Raw genomic sequence first — 17,083 nt, forward strand, 5'->3', positions numbered from 1 at the left:
GAATTGAAAAAAAAACATTATAATGACAATCTTCCCCGATTTTTTTGGCTACATGCTTTTTCTTCTAACTTACCCATAAACGCATTAACTTTTAAACTTGAAATTTAGCTTTTGGTTCCATTTTATGAAAAGAGACTCCATAAATCGATCGTTTTTGATTTTTCGAATATATTCCAATTATTTCGGTTTACACCTATTTTGCGATATTTAAATATACTATATAATTTAAATTCGTAATTTTAAATTATCTTAAATTATCATATTTAAATCAAAACATTTACCTAATTGAGTATATTTAAATAAATTTTATAAAAACTAGCCTCAAGATAATAGTAACTGTACGATTTAACTCCTTTAGAAAATATCATAATCAACATACTTCTAATATTTGCTTTAAACTTAGATGAAATCATTATGAATAGCAATGTTTTAATAGGTACTAGCATTTTTTAGGATCTCTTATATCTTACAGCTTTCAAAAAGTGCATTTACTAAAACAGTATGTTTTCATTATGATTTGTAAATATTATAAAGATTGCACATTTTTACACAAGGCTTCATTGACTGCAAGTATTAAGTTTAACTTTCTCACACAATTTGTATTTGAGATATTTTTAAACATCACTATTTTTAAACATCACTTCAAAACAAACCCTTTAGTAAAATATTTTAAATTTGTAATGCATTTTTTAATAATTTTCTTCATAAAACAAAATTGGAACACTTTAAAAAATATTGACAATTATTTTTTTTAATTCACTTTTTACCTCAAACAGTTACAATGGTTTTAAAATAAAGTACAAGCAATATTTTAAAATTGTCAGCAAAAAGTTTGGAATGGAAATCCTTACGTTTTTTAACAACTACTTAATTTTTTTGCCTGCAAAACACAAATCCTGGCAAAAAAGAATAGATCGAATATTTAACAGGACAGTAGTTAGCCGTAACTGATAGTTTTTTTATAAATTGTGTCAAATGGCAAAATAAGCTAAGAGGAGCAAAAAAAATAATGTTTTTATTTATTTCCTTAGAGCAAGGCAAAATAAAATACATTGTCAAGAATGGGAATATACCCAGGTTTATAAAGTCTTGAAAAATAATTATATATAAAAATGTATAAAGGATCAAATGATTTATGCAAGTAAAAATAAAATTAAATCGAGAAAACCAACAAAACAAACTCAAACCAGAAAACTGAATCGTGGATTAAGGATTCCACTTTAAGACTGAGGAAGGAGATATTCTTGTCAGTTTTGAGGTAGAATCTCTTTTCACTAATGGTTCTCTAGAAGACTTCATGACAATGCTAAGTGAAATATATGAGAAAAACATTTTTAGGTATTTTGAACACTGCCTCGAAACGGGATACTTTGTATTCCAGGGTGAACTGTTGCAGCAAGATGAAGGAGTTACGATGGGCAGTCCGTTATCGCCGGTAATATCCAATATCGTTTTGCAGATGTTTGAAGAAGTGGCACTCGACAAAGCTTCCGCTGTTCCTAAAGTGTGGTACCATTTTGGCTTCATGGAAAAGAGAAATTTTACGAATTCCAGTAGTGCCTCAATTTATTCCACAGTGAAATTAAACTCACAATAAAGCTTGAAAACCATGATAAAATCCTGCCATTTCTACACATGGAGGTGATACGAAAAGAATATGATAGCCGACTTTAATATATGATATGTCCAGTCCCCTTATAGATAATTCACATCAGTTTAACCATAAATCTTAACCCAATCGGCACAAAGCACTCTCTTTAGGGTGAATTGCCTAATACAAAAAATATATATATATATATGATAGCCTAGGGCACACCATGTATGGAAAACCAACTCCTTATCATCGGTATATACACGCTGAATGACATCAACACCCTGCGCAGAAAATAGGACTTATCCATACTTTTAGTGACTCGAACCACCAGAATATCTAAAGAACTAAAAATTCGATCGGAACTTAATAAATCTAACCGATGCACTAGAACAGAACCGTTATAACCTATAGTGCAAATCATAAGAGCCAAATCTACCTCAAACGAAGGCAGAATTGAAAAAGAGCCAAAAACCTGCATTTTGTTCCCTTATGCCTAAAATTTAACGGACAGAATTGCAAAGATACTGAGAAAAGAAAGCATCAAGACTGTCTTTGGAACCACTACGAAAATTCCATTCTTACTGAGGCCTCCAAAAACCAAGTTTCCGCTTGACCAGATGGAGTTTATAAATTCAGCTATTCCATATGTGACAAGATTTATAGAACGGACATCTCCAAAAGGATTTCAGAACCTTGATAAATCGACAATTGCCGAGAGTTTAATTGAGAACGGCAAGTGCTTAGGATTTGTTCCCGAAGTCTCGTAAAGATCCACAACGCATGACTAATTACGAATGCAATTAAAATTCATAAAAAAACATTAATGTTAACAAGGACGGGGCTATGCTTAATAGTTCTTGGAATCCGGTAACTAACAGCTATTCCAAAACTAAACGCAGAAAACCATTTTAAATTATACTGTTACATGAGCTCTTAGAGGATTGGAGTTAGCATCACGGTATCACATCTACTTTACATACATAAGCACAAATTTCACCACAATCTTTGATTGCACATCTGCCCTGATGATCGCTAAAAAAAGAGGTATCGCAACACGGCATGAAAAAAAAATCACTACAATACCCTTTGGCCGCGAAAATCTCAAATTACACCCATTATTAACTTGCTCTTAAAAGCACCTTTTAGTTCATTGAGCCCTTTCACAACCAACATTATTTCGGTGTTGGACTCTGGATAACTGACCGTTGGTTCTAATTTAATTTTTTCAGTGGCTAATTTACCTAGTCTATTTTTAATACTACATTTGAGGTAATTACTTTCAAGTACAATTATTATTGAGTTTTGCATCAATAAGTAATTGCTGAAGAAAAATAATGTATTACAAAATTTGTGATATTGTATGAACACACTATTTCTTATTTTATTTTGCGTGCATTGCCGTTTCATTCTTATCCCTTCAATTCACTGAAGCATTTTACACAAAAAATTAAAATCAAATTTTTTTCACCCTGTCTGCAGGGAACCGTATATAAGCAAATTCAGGTCGGTATCAATATTTGATCTCATGTAGTATATTCTGTGTATGTATGCATGTGTTTTTCCGTCCTTGTAAGTATGTGTGTTATCTTTGAATATGTTAGTATCTCCCTAGAGAGTCAACTAGATAGTTATTTCTTCAAGTTTCTTCTTAGTTTTCACTTCTTGTCCTGTCTTTTCCTTTGACACTACTTGCAATGTTTGTTTGTAAAGTAATACTTGGCTCATGGTGTATTCTCGAGAATTCTAACTAGAAGTGAAATTGCATTCTAATAATTTATCAAATAAAGCAAAATACAACTGTGTTATACGTAATAACGTGTTAAGTAAAAGAAAGGATGAACATTTTCAGTTGGTCAGTTAAAATGACATTATACTACTCTTGAACTCTTGTTTCTCACTGCATCCTTTAGACTGAGAAATAAAACAAACGATTTGCGTAACTGTTAATTTTTCCAAAGGTAAGTCGAGTAAATACTCAATGAGCCAAGATAATTTTGGGAGGTTTAATACACTTGTTTCCACCATTGATTGAAAATTTTATATCAGCATATCTGTTTTTTTCTTCTTCGAAATCTAAATTGCTGTGGTGAGAATCGTAGGTTGTAGGTTTGTTAATTTTTCAAAATCACTATTTTTGAATCGTACATAATATAATACATGTCTTGATAAAAGAGTAGAATAAAAATATAAAGCCCATCAATAGAAGAAAAAATTTTCTCTTAAGGTGAAAAGAGTGAAAAAAAAAAACAAAAACTAAAAATTCTTTGTTTGTTTGCAGGTATTACATAAGGAAAATAAATGCAGACATAGAGAACAACCGCGACACTGTTCACTAAATTAAAGAAAAAACAACCAACAGACAGGAACAAATCAATTTTGAACATAAACACTATCGCACATATTACGTAAAAAATCTGTACACCTACGATAATTCCATTATTTCAATACAATGTGTCGCTATTCCGCAGTTTCCTAGTTTGTAACCGGAAATACGATGGAAATATAAAAACTTCACATTACAGAAATATGATCACAATACGTGACGAATATACTAATAATATATATACGAATATACTAAAATATTTTAAGAGAACATCATTTTCGCAATAGGCTTGCAATAGTTTTGTAAATGGATAAGAGCAATATTAATTACAAATTACGGCAGTTCAAATCGTTTCCTAATATTAATTTATTCGGGTATAAGTACATATAGCACGATCATTTAATAACGCAAATTTCGTGACGGTTGGCGTCGTTTGCTGTTTGTCTGTTCCTTTTCAATGATTCGTAGTTCGGCTCGCAATTGCGATCGCGCATTGGTTTTAAAAAGGCTTCAACAATTTCAAATAATTACGAACATTATTATTATACTTCTTAATAATGTATACGTAAGCTGCTTTAAAACATAAAACATCACAATTTTGAAAACACAACTTTACAGTTGTTTCAAACTCAACTGCATGTCGGTGTTTAGCGACACTTTATAATATGTGTTTGTAGTTTTGGAATACCAATCTTTTTTGAATTTTGTAAAAGTTGACTTTGAAATTAGTAAAAATTTCTGTAAGAAATTTGTCAAGCACCAGACATGCAGCATGTTTGAAAAAGTAAAGTATTTATAACTTATAATGTTTTTGTTTACCTTGTAAATACTGAACCACAATTGAGTGCGGATATAGCGACATGCGGCAACCCTTGACACGCGATCTCGAAGCTTGCTGCATTCTTGAAATTCGGTGGTGGACGGGGAAGATATTTTTAAAGATTGGCTACTATGTTAAATAACTGAAATCACATAGAATCTGCAAAATTCATTCGCTAATTTTCTACTTCTATTTTGATAGGTCATCTCCTATCAATCCTTATGTGTATGAACGTGATGTCTAAAGATTTTCACCTTATGGTGACGCTGGATAATTTAATCCCACTTAAAGCATGTGTATAGCTCATACCAATGCACATTAAATACATTTGGAACTAAATGCATCCCTGTTAAATGGCGCTAAAAATTTTGAGATATAAAATTTGTCTCAGCAGGTTGCTATAAAAAAGCGAGATAATAATAATTATCTTCATTAAACCGCTGCACCTTCAATTTAATAATGTTTTTCTGTTCCATTTGATTCGTTATTCTACACCGTTATTCATACACACACCTCATTGGCTTTTTTAATATTAGAAAATAATTTTATTTTGTTCACGTCATATTCTTTACTGTCGCTTTTTACAGCACAATATATTTTGATAAACCTTTCCGTTTACGACTTGTTATTCATAAGACGTACGAATTGAACGATGTCATTTTTACAAGATTACCCGTAATGACACACTTCCCCTCCACACAAACTGTCGTTTCTTTGTTCTTCAATAATAAAAAGATATAGATTTAAAGTTTTTTTTGTAAGCTTGTATTACTACTTGACAAATCAACGTCGAATACTATTAGAATAATGTTACATTTGACCCAATCATTTACCATACAAAACGGTTGTTTTTAAGTTGTGAAAAATTTAAAACACGTTTATTATTAGGGCTCATTGTTACAACGAACCTACACAAAAACTTATGTTGTTTCAACCCGGTTAATTTTGGCTCCCTTTATATGTGATTTCCAGTACGTAGTTTAGATGAATTATTTCCTAGATTGATATTGTTCATTCCGTGACCAGGTCCCATACGACGTGACTCTCTCCCTGCCCATGTTCCTGAGGCTATACCTCATCTGCAGAGTAATGCTGCTGCATAGTAAACTTTTCACGGATGCCTCCTCCAGAAGTATAGGAGCCTTGAACAGGATCAACTTCAACACCCGCTTCGTCCTGAAGACCCTCATGACGATATGTCCTGGGACAGTTCTTCTGGTGTTCATGGTATCGCTATGGATCATCGCTAGTTGGACTCTCAGACAATGCGAAAGGTAAACATTAATTTCCATATATTTTGCTGTACCTACCATTTTATTATTAAATTGATCATTATTTTTGCTGAGTATTTTCTGAAATCAATATTGCTTCACAGAAGTTTATAATGTCACGATGGCAATAATATTTTCATCGGTCTTCGAAAATAACTTACTACTTACTGCAAATTGATTTTAGTGAAACATAAATACAAATGAGTGAAATTTTTATTAGGATTGCAGTATTTTATCAAATTTGTCATACTGCCACAACATTTATCAATTCATTAAAATGTGTTGTAGTAGATATTCCATTTACATTGTCAGACAATCATTTGAAACATCCATTCGTAGAGTTTTGAACAGCTTTTGATTTCACAAAGCTGAAATATTTTAATTCAATTTGATTTGTAAATAATGCATTTTTTGCAATGAGTGGATTGATTTCAGGTTGGTTACAACCAACCATAACTATAGAAGTACTAATTACATTCCTTCGTGGTTTGTATCATAAAATCTAATTAAAAATTAATTCTCTACAATATTCACTCGCATTGTACTGACTGCCAAGATGAATGTTAGATTTTTATTAATGTTGCATTGATATTGAGTATCATCTTGCATGAATATTTAACAACAAATTTACCGTCTAAGAAAAGTACAAAAATATATATTTTCTATTTTACCTACTTACCATTCTTTTTTAAGTATTTTTTAATCCCCCTCTCTTTCTAAACAATGACCCGCTTTTTCCCAAAATATTATTAATCCTATTATTAGTTGTAGTTAGTTTTCATTAAAATGTTTTATTAGTTTTTTGCTTTTTGTATTGATTTTTTCATCAAACTTTCTTCTTATATTAGGAACAAATTATATGCATGACATTTTCTATTTAACAAAACCAATTATAAATACTATCAAACTAAACACAAATTATGCGGGATACCTTTAAACTACTAAACTCATATCACAAGTTTATTTAAAAGCGCTGTTAAAAATTTTAAAATTATCCAACTCTTGCAGCAGCGTGTGGATGTTAAAGGATAATAAATGAATAAAAATATTTAAGAATTATAAAAACAGTCAATATTTTTATAACCAAGTCTTTGGTGCATATTATACTTCTCCTGCAGAATTTGAGATAGAATAATTTCTGTCTAAAAGGTAACTTTAACCAAATTTCCGAACTTTCCACTGGACTTGAGCATCGTAGCCAATACTCCACATTAACAGAAGCAAAGCAGAGAATTGAGGTAAAAAGCAAGCATTACATTCTTAGTCCCTCAGATCTACCTCTTCCCATTTTCCTTCTCAGCTGACTGTTCCTTGCCCTCGCTTTCCCGGTCCAACGAGTATGAAGCTTGATGTAAAATCAATGTTTCCAACCAAATGTGTCTGTAAACGGAAGTAACATGTGCTGAATCTGGTGTGTTCAGTGTTTTACCACAACTATCTGTCTGATGTAAATGCATAATCAATCATTGTCGCTTATTACAATACTTGTTTTATTATGGTTCCATTTATATATAAACAACGCTTTCACAAATTGCTTTGGCACAACATATTATTTCAACATGTCATAGTATCCAATGGTATAAAACATACGTCACTTAACATCCGTAGAAATGATTAAGTACACTAGGCAGTTATTTATTTGTTTCAATATTTTTATTTAGAATATTTTCAAAAAATTTTTATTCTAAAGTCCATAACACAATTTAAGAATATGTTTCTATGAATATATTAACGTTAATCAGCTGTGGTTATTATATTCATATTTTTCCAAGCTCAAAGATTAAAAATAAACTGTTTTACATTAAATATGAACTTGAATAAAGAACAAAAATATTTTACCTAGTTACAAAGGAAAAACGAGAAATTTACATCGGGAAACTATTTACAATTGGACGAAAAAAGCTAAAATTTCCCGTTTAGTTGACATTGCTTAGTTTATCCAACCAAATTTTTTAAAACTGTCATAAACCATCTAATAATCGGTACAGCAAAATCCTAAACATATATCGGCCATCCACCTTCATTCCTAAATCACGATTTTTTAGATTTGTACCTAATTATGTTTCATTTTTGACAAAATTCGTGAAATTTGCATAATTTTATTTAATTATTTATATTTATTGCAATAAATAAAATCTACGTTCTTTTCGAGGAATTATTCAATTTTGTCATTTTATTAACTCAAACGGCTTCAATAAAAAATGCACTCCATTTAGGAAATTAAATGCTATCGAATACACACTATATTGAATCACTTGAGTAGGTAACCTTAACATAATTGCAGTCATCACAAAGTAACAAAGAATTATAGGTTACATATTATGTTTGCGTACTTTTATATATCTTATCAAAAGTTAATTGGAGCCATGCCAACTTTTCTCGAAGAACGAATTTAAAAAAGAAAATGAATTATTTTATTTTGGAAGAAGTACATTGTTTTTTATTATATTTTTATGAAACGTATTAAAAAAGGCTTTATTATAAAGTACAAAACATGTTGACATCATTTCAGCAGAAATCGTTCCTTCGGCAATCAACAATATACCAGTACAGAATAACTCTGACAAGGGAAGTAGAAATATGTGATGCGTAAAGTAATATATTATTAAATTAATAATATAGAGAGACATTTCCAATATTTTAAAGAAAAAGGTTTGGTGTTCCTTTTTTACTAAGCCCAAAATATTATTTATTTAGGGAAAAAGTCTTTTCACGAAATTGTAAATACCATAAACATATTATACTTTCTTAAAACATAATAAATTGTATGGCAAGTATCAATTTTCGCAAACTTTGGAACTTTAAAAATATTTTAAATCAACATTATATTGGAAATATCTTTAAATACAGTACTGCGACAAAGTCGTATGTGTGGTGAAAATCAACGACTTAAAGCGTAGTGATTCAATTATTTTCGGAAATCGGTTTAGATCGAATCATCATTGTTTTAATTCTGACTGTTTTGCAGCTTTTTGTCTTTCCCTCTTTTGCTGTCAACGGTTGAATGTAGTTATGTTAAATGTTTTCATTTGCTGAGTGTACTTTTAATTTCATTTGCACGGTTCCATGTTATTTTGATTATTTATCATTTACTTCCCTTTTCCCGAAAATTCCAATTGAATTAAATCCCCTTTGTGTCGATTTGTTCAAGCATTTTTAGTGATTGTGTATTCGTCTAACGTATTGAAATTTTCATGAGAATGCTTAGTTAATAAACTATGAACATCGTTCGATAAAGCTTTCGATGTCCCCATACTTACTCCAGTGTACGCAATATCTATAATATGCTAATCAATCTATGTATTGAATATTTATTGATCGATACTTTAAAAAATGATTTTACCAGTTATTTGGTTTCATTTTAAATACTAAAAAAAATAATTATTAACATATTTAAGAGAAAATCAATTATTTTGTATTTGACCATTTTGGAAGATTTGTTAAGTAACCAGATTGTATGTGGATGTTACACAATTAATAATATTTGAAAAAAAAATTATTCCTATTGAAATAATATTTGCTTTCACATTATTTTGCCTACCATCTATTGAATGTCTGAAAATCCTGCAGAAGATTACCAGGAGATAAATTTTCTTTAATTTTATCTGCCTTTGTGGTTAAGAAAAATGGTTTGCCAAAGAATTACATTATTGAAGGCGTCAAAAGTATTTTATTTTAAGTTACAAAAAAAAATCTTGTGCTTAATATGAACTTAATTTAACAATGCACAGTGTTTTAAAGTAAAATAAAAATACCGCATTCTCATACAATTTCCTTTTTTGTATAATATTTAACAACGATTTTCGTCACAAATTAGTCTCAACCACCCAAAATCTATCCCAATTTAATGTAATAGACAAGATATAAATCTTTCTATAATAATTTTTCTCACACTTTTTTGCACAGTGTTACTTAAATAATTAATATTTTGAATATATATAAAATTTCGATTTTTTTTATTAAATCAACCACTGTGTATACAAAGTTATTTATCTAATTAAAATTAAAAATATATCCATTTGTTATAGATAAACTCCTAAGTGGGCTTTTACGTATTAAATTTTTAGGATTTTCAAGTCTAAACAATTTATTCAGTGCATTGTTTATTACAGTGATTGATAATTTTTCAACCACCATGCTAGGCACATGCCCGTGTTGTGATGGTCGATTAATTATAAAGTACATTAACATAATTTAAAAGAATAAAAAGGAATACCTTGTAATAAGAGTGAAACAGGAGTAATTTGTCCTGCCTGTTTTAACCAAGGAATAATCCTAGTGAGACAGATCTCGTACACTTAGGTATCCATATCTAATCAAGTATGAAATCATCCAAACCTTAAGAAACTCTGGTTCATCTTGTCATACCTATATTGAGTAGTTTACATTCTAGTTGAGACTAGTTCATGAAGCGGAACCTGTCCTTTCCCCTATTTGCTTATCCCTTCCCTGACTCCTAAACTTCCTGTATATGAGGTCTGAGGACTGTGGACTGATGCTCACGGCTGATCGCGCAGGTTCCACGATGCGGAGCACGCCAACTTACTAAACTCCATGTGGCTGACAGCAATCACGTTCCTCTGCGTTGGATACGGAGACATAGTGCCCAACACCTATTGCGGGAGAGGCATCACCCTGACTTGTGGCATGGTGGTATGTAAACACAACAGGGACACACAGATCCGCAGAACTGTTCCAAACACACCCATTTTTCATCTAGAATACTTATAAAAGATTCAAACTTTCACAATCTGCGTTTAATCATTTTGGTGGAAATCGTCTGGAGCTTCCGAACTGATTTTGTAAATTAACCAGTGTATATTTGATTGCTCATGTAAACGCTCCTTGATCAAATATAACAAGACCTCTGAAATAATGTCTTAATTACCTAGGTACAATTTGGTTGTGCTTGGAGGAGAACTGGAGTTTACTTATTAGAATAATTACAGATAGTTGCAATCGGATATATTTTAAGCATCGGAATGTAAATCTGAACGAGCTTTAGAAACCCGAGAGGTTGCCGAGTTGCACGGTATGTATGAAGTTTAATTAACTAACATCTCACGTAGGTAAATACCACCAAAGGCGAAGTGGCAGCAAACTCAAGGTACATTATATTTACATACATTCATGCGACTGACATAAAGAATAATAATAACTTTAATGAATGTTTTAATTTATGAAAAGAAATCATAATGAAAAAAATATATAGAAGTATTTTTTTAACTAGAAAACTTTATGAAAATAATTAATCAGAACAGCAAGCTCATTAGATTGTTACAATCCGTTGAAAATTGCTTTGAAATCATTTTTTATAACATAATTATTTATTCCTTTTTTAAGAAGAAAATAAAAATAACAAATTTAAACGAAACATGAAACAGAACAAAACACAGAAAATAAAAAGATAACGATAACAACTAGGAATCGAAACCAGTATATCTTGTCTTACCGGGACAGAGTATTAACCGCTCGACAATTGGGATCATGTTAGTAAACGTCATATTTGTCAATCTCATATTTCGAATTCAGAATAAAAAATATCATCTCGCAATAATTTTTCCCATATTTTTGACATTTACCTTTATAAATGGAAACAAAGTTTCTAATGAAATTGGTGTGTAACCTAGGTCACTATCTAGATAGTGTATTGGATTGTTTATTTTTTCTGGACACTCTGATGGCACTACATAAATCAATTTGCTCATTTTTAATCTTAAAATACTTTTATTACATATGTACATTCTTTGAATCAAAACTTATGAGGAGCAGCAAGTAAAATTAAATGGAAAACATTTTGTAAGATAGGTACGTGGCTTAAATAATATTACACAACGTTGAAATGCTTACAAAAATATATATTTTTTACTTTACCTCTTCACAGGAGGTTCTGAGGAAAATAATTTCTCTCAGTGCCTAATCATCTTTGGGTATGCTGTGTAGTGGGACTTTTTGAGTAGAAGAATAAGTGAACATGTGTTTTCAAGAGAGGCATGTTGTAGGTGGGGGGAAACACACAAGCCGGAAAACTTTTCACTGCCGAGCTCAAACAACTCAAAAACGAGATGAAGAAACAATCCAATGTTAAAAATATTGTCACCCGTGTACTTACCAATATTGGGCGCGCGTTGGGCGATTAGGAAAACAGTTTCAAATAGTAGACTAAATTTGCGCACATTTTTTTATAGTAGTGGGTGTCTTATATTTATCGAGCAACAACTAACATTATCACTAATGTGTTTGTATACACTATACACCTTTAAATTGTTATGAAATATTCTTGTAGTTCTTTGTGAACAAAACAGCTTAATTTATAAAAATAAACATAGTGATATAGTGAAAATAATAGTACAAAATAGTGCAAAGAAAATAATAGCATAAATAAAATAATAGTATAAATAAAATAATAGTATAAATAAAATAAAATAATAAATAAAATAATAGTATAAACATAAAATAAATACCAACATTATTTACATAATGTAATCAGCATTCCCTGATGATTTAAAACACAGAATTTGTTTAGATTTTATGATAACCTGATTTATAAAATATAAACTTAAAAATAAAAAAAATAATTACATATTGCGCCGTTTTTATGAAAAATCACCGCTGGCGCCAAACAATTATATTAATATACTATGTAAATTTTATATCTACCTTACCACTAAGGCTTGTTTTATTTTAGTATTTGCATGATTATTTTCTACTGTTTTGCATTTCACTATTCTGTCTTACACTAAAGCACTTAAAAAACATATTGTCAGCACCATTATTGAACATTCCAAATAGTCAATTTCGTTTTAAATCCTATGAAAACATTTCTACAAACTTTTCCTAAACCAATATTTTTTTACTTATCAATTTTAACAATGTTCTGATTTCATTTTTTCATTAATTTATCGCATTTTATTAATCACAAACTACATTTATTGGTGTTTATTTTGCAATCTTAGGTGGCTTAGATTAACCAAAGGATACACATGTTGCGCTATTTTTTATCATTGAAATTTTTTGAAAGCTTTTATGAAAACTTTTTTTTAATGTTTTTTTCATTCTTTTTTATCTTTACAAAAGCAAATAGTTAGAAAAACGTTGTTGTTTATTACGGTGCTTTTTGTATTTCCCGTTACTTCTCACCATTGGCGGCCACCTTTGGACATCTTCCGGCACACCAAAACTTGGACTACAACATCTCTATGGAACCACTTACGTCAAATTGCATCAAACTTTCATCAACTTTGACTGGTGCGCGTCAAATTGTGAACGGATCTGCGACAAATCATCAACTTAATTTGACTGAAACCTGTTTGCGCCAAATTGCGGAAACAAGGTTCCACGACGAAGAACACGCCAATCTCCTAAACGCCATGTGGTTGATAGCCATCACCTTCTTGTCTGTTGGGTTTGGAGACATTGTTCCCAACACCTATTGCGGAAGAGGAATCGCTGTCAGTACTGGAATCATGGTTAGTACAGACATGGCTTAATCTTGCTTTAAACATTTGTTCCAGTTCATAAAATTTTATGTGAAATAAAACACTCGCTTTCGATATCCTAATGATAATTTGATTATATTATCTTCTCTCTTAAAAGGGATAAGTTATATTTTATATATAGATATATGTAATATATAACTACGTATTGTCAAGTTTATTTTATTCATGTTATGCCCGTGTGACTTTTACGTATAAGTGTTATGATTTTGACACGATGCATAATTTAGAAGAAATAATAATAAAATATTACAATAAAAAAAATACAAAGTGGATGGTTTTATATCTGATTGAATTGAATATTGTATCCATATATATTATACAGGGTGTTTCAGAACGTACCCGAAGAATTTTAACCAGTGATTCTTGTATATATTTAGAGTAAAAATCTGAGATATTATTTTGCTGTCGGATGATTTATTTTTTTCCATTATAATAAAAAAACTATTTTTTTATCACACATCACCACTGATAATGTGTAACGTTTCTCTTTTCTCTATTACCGTGCTGGTGGAACGAGACGGAGTGGGTATCACAAGACCCGTGCTTGCTTCACCCAACCACTAGACGTGTGTTGATTTTTTTTTTGTTTTCATTGGAAAAAAAGTGTCGCCGGACAAATATGCCCAGGAATCGCTGGTTAAAATTCTACGGGTTCGTGCTGAAACACTCTGTATATATATGTATATCGATTAATTCGATAAAAATAAAGTTAAACTCCTACAGGTGCATGCTGAAACATCCTCTATATGTAGGGATATCGAATAATTATATTAAAATAAAGTTAAATATTATTTAAAACTCTTGGAATAATGATTGTAATACATGGAAGTGTATAAATTTCTAATAGCAAGAAAAAATGTTAAAAAATGGATGAGAAAAGTTTTTCCTAGTAAAGTGTAGTTCAAAGCTCGTTTTCACCAAAAGTTTAAAATATTTTTTTACCAAGCCATTGAAGTACTACTAAACAGAATGAACACAAATGATCACATAATTAAAAATGTAATCCTTTTTAATTAAATAGTGGTGCATTTGTAGTTATTTATTTTATTTGCATTAAAATCACGCCACAAAGTGATTTTGCAATTATAAACACAGCTTGATTATTAATTGAGTAAGACTCGCTGTAAACGAAACAAATCCATGATGTTTTAAAAAATTATTTATTGAAAGCTTGTTTTTTATTTTAATTATATGTTTTTCCACAAAACTATTGATGTGTATTTGTTAATGAGTTTTAATTATTTAATTGTTTAACTTTTGTAGGTATTTCACTTTGATCTCCACGAGACGTTTCGTACCTATATAAAAGAACTACACTCGTATATATATATATATTTATTAAAAGGATTTGTAAGTTAAGTTAAACAAAATGTCGCAAATTATCTCGGCTAAAACACGAACAATGCAACACACTTTGCCTATTCCAATTACGCAAGTAATAAAACTTTATGAGAGGCCATACTAAGCATGTACATTTTGTTTATCGGACTATTTTATTTCCTTGAGGGTTTCTTGGGGAATATGTTATTATTTACTTTATAGTTATTTCTGATATTTACATACATAGTCCGACTAGATGAAAATATTTAAAAAAATATCCTGAAAGAATTCCTGGTGGAATATTGCCACGCCGCGCCGTGCGATAATAAATTTAATGAGATTGGATTTCTGATTTAAAATAATGCGGGAGGAAATTAAAAGAAACTTACTCAATTGATATGTTATAATATCCCTGTTTGTACATTTTTCATGCGAATTTTAATGATTGTATTATAGATGCGCTCAAATAATATTATTTTATTCCTTTTAATGTATAACTTTGTGGTTATCCATGTCTACATAGCATAAAATATAGTCGCCATCCGCGTATGTCTGTTTGTGCGCTTACTACCTCTCGCTTACTAACTGCGCAACCGATTTTAATAGAGTTTTGACTAAACTAACATTTAGGAATTTGTTTTTGAAAGGTTTATATATAAAATACATACATTTTATGGTAAGTTTTTAGATTCTCACGGCCAAAAGCATTTTTGTTGTTTGTTTTTGGGGTGTTATGCCGTGTTGCGCTAACTCCTTCTTTAGCCGACGTTTCGGACAGCGTTGCAGTGTCCATCATCAGGGCAGATCCGGTAGATCCGAAGATGTGTAAATTTTGGTTGTCGAGTTTGTGCTTATTTATTTGTGGCCTGGGCCCGTCCAAGTGCGAAATGCCAACGGAAGTGGCGACATCTTGTGGCGAATTCTGAAAGCACAGTATTTATGATAGCCTGGGGCCCATCCAAGTGCGAAATGCCAACGGAAGTGGCGCCATCTTGTGGCGAATTCTAGAATTAGAACACCTATTGACAGCGGTTAGAGTAGATGTACCCAGTATCAAGGTATAAATGCAATGGTTTTATATTCAAAAGAAATATATCAAATAAGTTAAGCAAATCTAAATAAGACGTTAATTATATACAAACAAATTTCGTATAAGTGTTAACCTTCGCATGCCTACCTCTTTGTCTCGCGAAATCGCTTAATTTCGGGAAACGGAGAAATTTCTTTTAATTTAAATCAGACAGAAAGGACATTATTTTTTAGTAAAAACGTGACATTATCTGCTTCTGAATATCTTGGCGATAGCTCAAAGTTTTTACTATTCCTCATTACTTGAAAGTGCGCGATTGGGTGGTGGTGGTCAGCAGAGCGTAGTTCCGCTTTTTGTCTGTAAGGATAAAATATTTTAATAGGAGAAAAAGAGCGGTTAATTAATTCACTGGTAATTTGGACCCTTTTTGGAATTCAGGAATCTGCCGGAATCAGCGGTACATTGCAGTTTCCTACAAAGTAAATAAACAATTATAAATTTGTTCGGGTATTATCAGTTTTAAAATTTTTCTCACAAGAGCGTTTACACTTGTAACAGAAGTTACAAAAATATTACATTATGAAGGGGATTTCTTTCAACTGCAGTGCTCTAAATAAAACATCTATCAGACTCTGGCGATATATGTAGGTACAAGCTTGTGGGTTTAAAGAACAGTCACATCCGTAGGTGATTTTACACTTGATTTTTTGCGAACAGTTAGTAGACCTCGACTTCAAAAAAGTATATTTTTCTCTCATTTCAAATCATAAGATCGGTAAATAAATACTTAAAAACCTACCCACTTGATTAATAAACAAGATGGTTTTAAATTTGAAAATCAACTAAACTAAACGGTGATGCAACAATAACATTTGGCTGTCATCAGTTGTTTTGTTTTGCTCTATCTAAAATTAATTTTTTACCATTATATTTTGTTTTCTGGCCAAAAAAAAAGTGTAGTGTGTTGTGCCTTGAGGTTTCTTCTCCCTTCTGATCCAGGAGTCACTTTTCGCTGCTGATTTTCAGATATTTATAAACTTTTTTACTTCTGTCATTTTTCATACTATTATTGTAGTTGTTTACTGTTGTGAATAATGGAGGAAGATTTCCCTCCTGTACCCCCTACAAAGCCCCCAGATCCCTCTCCGGACCCCCCAGACGGGGAAAATGTAGAAATTTCTGACAGTGATTCTGTCATTTTGACTTCTACCAAAAAAAGGAAATTT

General features: G+C 31.0%; 1 protein-coding gene across 1 annotated transcript in view; it reads left to right on the forward strand.

Moving 5' to 3' along the window:
• Positions 1-17,083, forward strand: part of SK (small conductance calcium-activated potassium channel) — a 695,575-nt gene that overhangs the window by 658,762 nt on the left and 19,730 nt on the right. Inside the window, exons 10-12 of the mRNA XM_089640922.1 lie at positions 3,074-3,097; positions 5,764-6,011; positions 13,342-13,477. Of these exons, the coding sequence (XP_089497048.1) occupies positions 3,074-3,097; positions 5,764-6,011; positions 13,342-13,477 (408 nt within the window). The remainder of the gene's footprint in view (positions 1-3,073; positions 3,098-5,763; positions 6,012-13,341; positions 13,478-17,083) is intronic.

This window comes from Hesperophylax consimilis, chromosome 2 (assembly GCF_061612785.1).
Source record: "Hesperophylax consimilis isolate HC1 chromosome 2, BYU_Hcon_1.0, whole genome shotgun sequence".
NCBI lineage: Eukaryota > Metazoa > Arthropoda > Insecta > Trichoptera > Limnephilidae > Hesperophylax > Hesperophylax consimilis.